Source organism: Cloeon dipterum, chromosome 1 (assembly GCF_949628265.1).
Source record: "Cloeon dipterum chromosome 1, ieCloDipt1.1, whole genome shotgun sequence".
NCBI lineage: Eukaryota > Metazoa > Arthropoda > Insecta > Ephemeroptera > Baetidae > Cloeon > Cloeon dipterum.
In genome coordinates, this window is record NC_088786.1 from 17,263,644 (window position 1) to 17,273,073 (window position 9,430).

The 9,430-nt window shown below is 35.4% G+C and overlaps 1 protein-coding gene across 1 annotated transcript; it reads right to left on the bottom strand.

The window, feature by feature from the left end:
* Window positions 1-890: 890 nt before the first annotated feature.
* Sec13 (secretory 13) lies at window positions 891-7,344 on the bottom strand. Its single transcript, XM_065497249.1, has 7 exons — window positions 7,236-7,344; window positions 6,349-6,678; window positions 5,729-5,868; window positions 5,550-5,674; window positions 5,438-5,492; window positions 3,841-4,047; window positions 891-3,730 (listed from the first exon to the last, which is right to left on the bottom strand). Exons 2-7 carry the CDS (start codon window positions 6,662-6,664, stop codon window positions 3,623-3,625), a joined length of 951 nt encoding a protein of 316 aa, XP_065353321.1. The 5' UTR covers window positions 6,665-6,678; window positions 7,236-7,344; the 3' UTR covers window positions 891-3,622.
* Between the last annotated feature and the right edge of the window lie 2,086 nt (window positions 7,345-9,430).

Consider the following 9,430-nt stretch of genomic DNA (forward strand, 5'->3'; position numbering starts at 1 on the left):
AGCAAGGAAAATTGAGCGGCACGCCGAGAGGCCTATTTTCATTTTCTCTTTTCCTCCTTTTTCTCTCTTTCCAAAGTGCCATCTCCCTGCTGCGTTTGCAAGTCGACAGCGCCGGCTTTTTAGACCTTAATGATATTCGGTTGGGGCTTGCGGAGAAGTCCTTTTTTAACTGCCGAGCGTGCAAAAATTCCGCTTCAACCTGTAGAACCGCATCGTGAGTAAAATTTACCTGAGGGATTTCAATCCGAATGTATGCGAAAGAATTCAAAATTTAGATCAAATAATGGATCAAATCAATAAAGCAAGATGTAGCTTCTATATGGCTAGCCACATCAAACTAAATTAAAAGTCAAAATACTATGTCAAAAGATTAGATACTAATATTTATCATAGTAAAGACTAAAAGATAGAATCATTATCTAAATGATCCTTCATTTGGTAATTAAATCAGGTTCTTCATTTTTAAGAAAATTGATTTTTTCCGTGCGTCTGATAAACATAACACGCCAAATGAGTAAAATTCAAGCATTTTTTACTATTAGAGCCAGAATGAAAATTGTCCTACACCGGCTAAACGGTCGAACTCACTTGTGAAGCCATATAAACACATTAAAAATGTGGGAAACGGTCTACAATGTCGGTGCATTAATGATTTTCAAGAAAAGTTTATTTGAGGGTTTTAAATTAATGAAATATTTGAATTTTGAAACATGTTTGTTTTTGTAGTAAAAATCGTCAAGTTGATTTAAGAATTTTAGGAAGTTACTTGTTTTTAATGCGATTCTCACGAAATATTGGTCTTCTAATTAAAATTTCCTTATTCCAAATTTTGCTAGTCTAGAAATCAGAAACAGAAGGGAAATTTTCTTAAGCAATAAAACAAGCGATCGCTCAATCAATAATTTCTTAGAATAGATCCCAAGCCCGAATACTATCTCTAATTTATTTTAAAATTTCTTACATTTCAAAATCATTTTATTCAAACAAGAATTGCAGCCGTTTGAAAAATTGATTTGTATTTACCAGCAAGATCTATACAGCACGCAAAAAATTGTAATATAGCTGAAATAAAAGCATATTTTATACGAGAACTATCTTAGAAAAAATTACGCTCTGCTGCTACAAGCCAATACATTTCTGCATGCTATTTTCATTTGGAAATTTTTGAAAAAAAAAATAATCATGAACCCTTTTGTAAAAGAACAAAAATTGCACATTATTGAATTTTTCTTGCCGAGCAGATTCCAAAATTGTAAAGTTTATTGAAATGCGATCACTTTTCAAATAAATTGTGGCAGCTAGAAATTTCCTAAAATTACGGAGGCGTGGATCTAGCGATCCCCATTTCTATTCCGTTGGAAAATTGTCAACTTTTATCAAACACTCTATATTGCATCTTAGCGGAAAACATCATATTTTTCCGATCAAATGGAAGATGCATTCCCCTTGTAAGTTAAGAGCGACCGACTGCATGCAATGAAAAGTGCATTTAAAATACTCCGTCTGATTATTCACCTCCATCAGAGTAAATGATATGATCCCCTTTTTAATGGAATAAAATTCGCTATCTTTAAATATCTAACAACCACATTTCCAGGTCTAACTAGCACACGAGAGTGTTTAATGATTCCCAGGACGGCTGCCGGCGTTAAATCGAGCATTATAAAAGCTCAGTTTGCAGCAGACGCACGCGGAGTGGCAAAGTGAATTGCAAGCTGCCACATGCATGCTGATTAATCGGCGGATAGAGCGCGGCGGCGGCTGCATCGGCAAAATCCCATTGCCGAGCGAGGCGATCGGCCCGCACATGGAGACAAAGACCAACATATGGGAGCAGGATAACAGCGCGAACAATTTGTCTCAGGCAAATCCGGGCCGACTTAAGTTCTTATCTGATCACTCCTGACTGAGTGTGCGCGCCGGCCAAACTTTTTATCAACTGAATCCTTAATCAAAACGAGTGCGAGAGCTAATGCCCGTGTCAAGCGGCAAATCTGATCAGCCGCTCACCGCAGAAACAAAGAGGAGCACAAGTTTTTTGCTCTAGTGCTGGGAAGGGAACGGGAGACAATAAGTCTTTCCCCGCAGCCATGGCTAGATAGCGAAAAAGTTTTGTTGTCCAACGACTTACGACTAATATTATTTGCGGTAGCAAGAAGTAGCAGTTTGCATGTTTGTTCAAGCTAAAGGATTTGCAACGTCGGCCGGCCGTCGTTGAAATTAAATTGCCAGCTGACACTGCATGGGCTTTGCGACTTTCCCAGAAAATCGCAGAAGAAAGGACAGCAATTTTCCTTCTAGAAACACTAGGACTGCGACTTTTTCACCAAAAACATATTCAATTTTTCATTTTCTTACAAGAGAAGCACACCTGTTAGTCCGAAAATCACAGTGTTTTTTGGCTACCATTCGATAATTTTTGATGAAAGATGACAATTTTCCATAGAAATATTTCCCATATATTATGGTTTGATAGATCTACGCCAGTAATTTTAAAACAACATTTTTAACAAAATTCAAACTTTACTGCAAAATATACTTTCCATCATTAAAATACAAAAAATGGGACTTTAGAAAATCATTTCCCAAACATAAGTATGTCCTCGAAAATTATCCTCTTTAGATTTGGCAAATTGAAAATCAATTGATTTTATGACCCTACCCAGCTTAATTTTCTTTTAATATTTTGTATTTCCTGTAACATAGTATTATCTCTATGCTATTTCAGCATATTATAAAATAAATTTTCGCAATTAATAATAGAATTGATAGGTAATTAAGTTGATAAGAAGGCTATAAGTAGATACCAAACTCAATACTTGTTCAATAATTAATGAACAAACGTGGTGACCAGATGTCAATAAAATAACACAACAATGTAGCCAGAAGAGAATCATTTCTTGTTTATCAAGCTAATTCTCTTAATTTCCAGCTTCACTTTTCCTTTAGCGCATTTGCGTTCATTTTCAAAGAATACGTAAACGGCACGCAAGGAAGATATAATTTATTCTGGCACGTTTACACTTCTTAATGAAAAGAGTGCATCCGGCCCGGAGGACCAAAATCGTGTAATGTCTCTTTTAGCAAGGTGAATCTTACAGTGATCGTCACCTTAAAATTTCTACAGGTATTTTATTAATCACCGTAAGATTCACCTTGCTAAAAGAGACATTACAACATTAGAAAGAAGACATGATTTAGAAGTTTAAAGTGAAAATTAAATGAGTTCATACAACATTTGAATCAAATACAATTCAATTTTGAAGCACTTTCATTACTGGATTCTTGTATCTAAAAATATTATCTGATTAAATTGGAATATTATTTATTGCTGTCAATCCTGTAAATAGTATTACTGTCGAAAATCTTTTTGTAGGAGGATCTCAACTACAATGCAAATGTGAGAAACTATTTAAATTTAAGAAAAAAAACTAATTTTTTATAATCATGAACCGGATCTATTTCACGTGATTTTTTTGTTTAGAAACATACAATTTTTAATTTATAATACATATTTAACTGGTTGAAGAATGAAGATTTTAACGACGTCTGAGTAACAAGCCATTAGCACAGGTTTTCACTCTCATTTCCTTCTAGACCTCCTTCCACCTTTTGGCCGGTCTCACAAGGCTCTTTGCTCTCCGGCAATCACCTGGCCCTGACCTTTGTTCACATCGCTGATACACGTCCACTGGTCATCAGAAACGGGGTCTCGCCTCCAAAGGGTCACCTGTAAAAATTAATTTTCAGTATTTTTTTTTTATAAATTGACTCCAAAAATTTATTATTTATGGTCATCAACTTCACAAAAACAAAACAAGCAACTAAGTTAAAACTCACTTTGTTGTCTCCACCAGTAACAGCCAGGATGTTGCCCGTAAGGGACCAGCTGACGCTCCAAATGACATCATCAAACGTGTTGAGAACAGTATGCCTCCAGTCTTCGTTTCCGTGCTTGCTCCAGATGATTACTCGCCTGTCTTGAGAGCCGCTGGCGATGTAGCTGCGAGGCATGCCTAAGGATGGAGCCCAAGCAACGTCTCTGACCTAGAACAAACAATAAAACATGTAAGAAATTATTCAACACAGCACAAAATATTAGAACTGTGAAAGGCATGTTGAGTGAACACGTGTCTATCTTTGAAATTGGCTTGTTTCCAAGATAATCAGATTGTTTAGAAAATTTGGGATTGATTGATTGGACCATTTTAGAAGAAAATGAAAAGTGTTGTGGTGATTTTCCCCACTACTTGGTAGTAGAAATTTCCGGACGTTTCCCAAGTAAGTTCCAGAAAATTTGTTTCCAATTATTTGTTCTTTCCAGAATTATTGACTTAAAATAATTATTCTTCACCGGACACATTCGGACATTTATGCACACTTCACTCGTATGTATCAATTAATTGACCTTCCATCGGACACAACCCCAGACCTTAGGACAATTCAAACACCAATTCGGACACTAGCTCAATTTGTGCCCCTATAAAAGCAATTCTGGAAATCTCAAGAACCTTCTGTCGCACATATTTGGGCACCAACTACAACAAATTTATTCTGGATGGCTTAACTGCCTCCACCATTAATCTACGACGTTCTGCTACCTTCGCCACCGCATCTTGAACGAACGACTCTCTTGCTATCCGGTAAGCATCACTTACGCTTGAGGATCTTTTGATTTTGTGAATAGATATAAGAAGTATTTGAGTCACTTACATGTTTGCAAATGTTCGATTTGACATGTTTGCAAATGTTCAAACAGCAATAGATGTAATTACAACGTTGTATCGAAAATATATGCAAATAAAAACAATTCCAATTATCATTTTTCAATTTCAATCATCCGACACTTACTCCTACAGTTTCTATCTAGAATCAAAATGCGATTTTATTGCAGATTAGCAGGGAATCTAACACTGTAGGTGAGCTATGGCATATTTTTTGTCCTATCATTGTGAAATTCAGTATGCAGAATCTCCTTGACCAGATGAATCGATGCATGTGTCATTTTTGTAAGTTTGACTACTTCTAGATTTTTAACGGACCTCTACGAGATATTTTATGCGTGCACAGTAATAATAGATTACCAAGCGATTCAAATTTAATAATAAAAAATATATCATCAACAAAAAATAAACAATCTAATTATTTCTTGGTGCCTGGCTAAATTTCCTCATTATTTGATACAAAAAATATTTTTTGTGGTTATATTACCTATTGTTTTAGATATAAAAAATAATTACGGTTAAATAACAAAATGTTATAAGACCACTCTTCATTGATAGTTCCTATCATAGTGAACAAAAATATTTTACTGTCGCAATAGATAAAAAATCTTTGGTTTCAAGAAGTTGTACAAAGAACGGTTTTTCAGTGCACGGCATTATCTTATTATATATATATATATATTGCAGGGTTTTTAAACCCTTAGTCTACATACCCAGTCAGAATGGCGTTCCAATTTCGCTTCTTCTACCCACTGGTCGCCATCCTCTCTGTAAATTCACAAAATAGGATTCATAATGCATAAGAAAAATGAGAAAAATGCTAACCTCCAAATCTTGACCAGGTTGTCGCAACCTCCGGTGACTATTCTTTTGACAAGCTTGTTGCTGTTTGAATCAAAGAGCGAATTTGGTGTTTCCGCTGGCGCCCAGCTGACAGCATTGCAGCCAATCTAAAATAAGAATAAACGTGGCTCTATGACTCTATAGGGCATGGAAAAGCTTACGGTGTGAGCGGGGACAATTTTCTTAACTTCCCACTGTCCAGCGATGGTTGTGTTGCTGTTGATGATGGAAACTGAGCCATCGGAGCTACCGCAGCATAGAATCAGGCCGTGCTCGTGAGGGGCCCAGGCAATGGAATTAACTGAAATGTAAACAACATGTTGAGAGTCGTAAACTAACAGTTTCTTTCTTAAGGAATATACGATTTTATCAAAGTTTAATTGGATACAAGTCGACATGTCTTAGGATAGTGACAACATAATATTTTGGAAGGAAAACAGACTGTTTGATTATCTTATACAAAATGGGATGAACAGCAAACAAAATAAAACTTGAATTTTTATTTTAGTTTGAGCACCGCTAAATTTCAGTAAATATTAAGATCAATTTTATTTTTGTTGTTCGCTATTAGGGGGTCGCCAAACACAAAAGAGGTGAGCATATAAAAAAGCAATGCTATATAGAAAAATTGTAACTGGTGGCTTTTAATTTTAGGTTTAAAATTAAATTCCAAACGTATACAGCGTTCCCTTGTTAGCAAGGACCAAAACAAAACTATAGATAATAGCTTGTAAATTATGTTATTATGAAAATCAGCAGAAAAAAATAAATTTATTTGTACCTGAAGACTCGTGGTTGGAATTCTCAAGGAACTTGACCCACTTTTCATTGGTTTCTTTCCAAATAATGACCTTTCGGTCGTAGGAGCAAGAGGCAATGATGGAGCCAAACTTGGGGTGAGCCCAGGCGACCTGCCAGACAGGTCCTTCGTGGCCTCTGAGGTCGGCCACCAAGGTTTGAGTGCCGTTGCGCACGTCATAGACTTTGACAGACATATCCGACGAGCAAGTGGCCAGCCGGAGACCGCAGTAGTCCATCTTTGCATCGTGCACCATGTCCTCGTGCCCAGTGTCCACAGTGTTAATCACAGACACCATTTTGAGACCGGTTACTGAAATTATATATATTATATTAAAAAGTGCTTGTTTGCCAATAAATTTGTGTTCTGTAAAATTGTCATCATCTGCTTTCTATAACCGATTAATTAATGCAATGGAACATAATGTACGACGAGTCAAAGAATTAATTATAATTAAAAATGTAATTGATTTGCAACCTGCTTTAATAATAAAAAATAAATGTAGGAGAAATCAGATAAATATTATGGATCTTAATATGTATCATAAATATGTATTTATTATATATTCTATAGGAAATATTGAATTTTTGAATTTTGAGATCCTCTACGAAAAAGATTATCCGCAGATAAATATTGTAAATAAAATAAACCTGGAAGTAAAAAGACATAATTACATATATGTAGTTTTTCTGCTAGCATAATAATTCCTAAATATAAAATTGTTTTTAAAACTCTGATTTTGCTTGGTTAATATTTTTCGTTAACTGCGTTGACTTGAGAAAAGCGAACAAAAACATCATTTTTATGAAATCTTATTGGCACAAAGATACTCATGGAATCGAACCCAATGTTCAAAATAAAAAAGTTACCTGTAAATTTGTTGAAAATGGAAAAAAACTGGCTATTTCGGCGCAACAAACACTACCCGGTCAGCTGTGAATGCGTGTGTGGTTGTGGTGGCTAAACTGGTTGCTGAGCTGTCACGGTCACAACCGGTCACAACGCGCCATACTTGCTTGGCATGCCATCTGTTAGGGCTTCCTTTAGATCAAACTTGCCTCTACTGCTCTAGCTGCCACCTGCCGTCTGATTTTGTGATTACATTAAGAAATATAAGCGAAATAAGAAACAGAAATATAAATGTACGTAATAATATATTTAATGTGCCAAGAAAAAACAGAAGAGAGAGAAAAACGTTGATTACCCTCCTGCCTTTGCTTAAAGTGATTTCTACAGTACATAATTTATTTGTAATTTCGGACGTTGTTTTTTAAACCTCAAAATTTATTTCTCAAGCTGGATTACCCCAATAAAATACAAATTATTGAGACAAATTTAAAATATACTTTTCGCTTCTTAGATCCAGATTTTAATCTCTGTTAATTCAAATCAGCCATGCACCAAAAATGCTTAAACATTAATTTGTTTATTTAAACATTAATTTAAAAGTAAAAAGAGAAAACACTGCCATATATTTTATATTATACTGATTTACAATCCATCCATCAGACAACCCAGATAAAAAGTGCATGGGAAAACCAACCTGCCCCTCTGACTGCTGCTGCCACCCCAGAGAGTATTTTACTTCCCTATTATTTGCTAATTTTAATAAATGCGATTGAAATATCGTTTAATAAATTCATCGAGCAAAAATTGTTTGCAAAATGTAACATTTTATTACAAAATCTATTAAATACTTCCCTTCATTATTTCATTAATTTAAATTATTTGTCACTAAGCATGGTAGGATGCATGGATTATGGATTTGTCTTTTGTCGTCAGATCCACTCGGCTGAGAGAAAAAATCATATTTTTTCTTACTCTAATCATAAAATGCTTAAAAAATATGATAAAATGCACTACTTATATTTTGGTCACCACGTTTGTTGATTAATCATTGCACAAGTATTGAGTTCGGCATGGTTTGCATAAAAAAATGAAAAGGTCATCAAAGCCAATAAAATTGAAATCAAATAAAAATAAATTATATGTATCTCTTTTCAACGCACTGACTGCAGTCTATATGCTTCTCAGTGAACATAATATGGTTTATCAAATACAAACTTGCGCCGCTTGTTGGAACAATTTGCATTTGTGCTGCGAGCAGTCGCTATATAGACTACACGCGCACATTGTGAAATCTTTGTGTTTGTGATCCAAAGGACTGTCAGCTTCAGCTTTTTGCATATTGTGTATGCCGCTGTTGGCTGTGTTCTGCGTGCGCTCTTTACCTTTGAACTCGCGTTCGCTGACTTGCAAAACATAACAACGAAACTCAATTATTACAAGAGAAATCTTTACTTCGGGCAAGATCAGCGGAAAATTAAATATACCTCCATTGCTACATTTTTTATTTTATTTTTGCTCTCTCTGGAAATTGGATCTTTTGGACCGAGTGGGTGAGGGTGAAATAAAATATTCTATTTTATATTTCATCTAACAACACCAGACACATTTGGATAATTTGATTTTTTTCAAATATTTGTAGTATTTTTCTAAATATATGAGTTTTTTTATTTTAAAAGGTGCGAGTGCAGACATAGCACAGAACAAAAAAGCTCATGAGCAGTTATTCGCGAGATTGGAGGTCGATTGGACGCGATTTTTCGGCGTAGAAATTTTTAGATGGCAGTTATATTTGCTTAAAGTACTTGTTAATAGATGGTGAAATTCCAAATTTGAAGCTCGGGAATGGGGGCGTTCCCTATTTTTTCGGTATCTCAAAAATACCCGAAAAACGAATTGTGTTAATGAATTCTAAACTGCAACTCTTGACTGCGTTGAGGTATCACCTTGAAATTTTCACTGCCAAACCTAGTTTTTGATCCTGAACAACTTTTGCATCTACAAAAAATTCGCAGGTCGAAGGTCAAGGTCACCTTTTGCGATCTTTTTTTGAAAATTCAAAATTAAGGGATGATAGCCCCCTACGATTTTTTTGGGGTTCAGGGCTGAAATGTAGCCCGTGAAATTCTGCACAAGCACACCAAGTTTCATAGGTGCAATCGCGATAGTTTTGCTGCAATTCGAATTTGAAGTTTGAAAACCTGCTCGACGCCGCTTG

Coding starts and splice junctions, on each gene's coding strand:
- Sec13 (XM_065497249.1), bottom strand. CDS start 6,664: ATGGTGTCTGTGATTAACACTGTGGACACTGGGCACGAGGACATGGTG. Junction 5,869..6,348: donor TTCCAACCACGAGTCTTCAG/GTACAAATAAAT, acceptor TTTACATTTCAG/TTAATTCCATTGCCTGGGCC. Junction 4,048..5,437: donor TGGAACGCCATTCTGACTGG/GTATGTAGACTA, acceptor TGTTTGTTCTAG/GTCAGAGACGTTGCTTGGGC.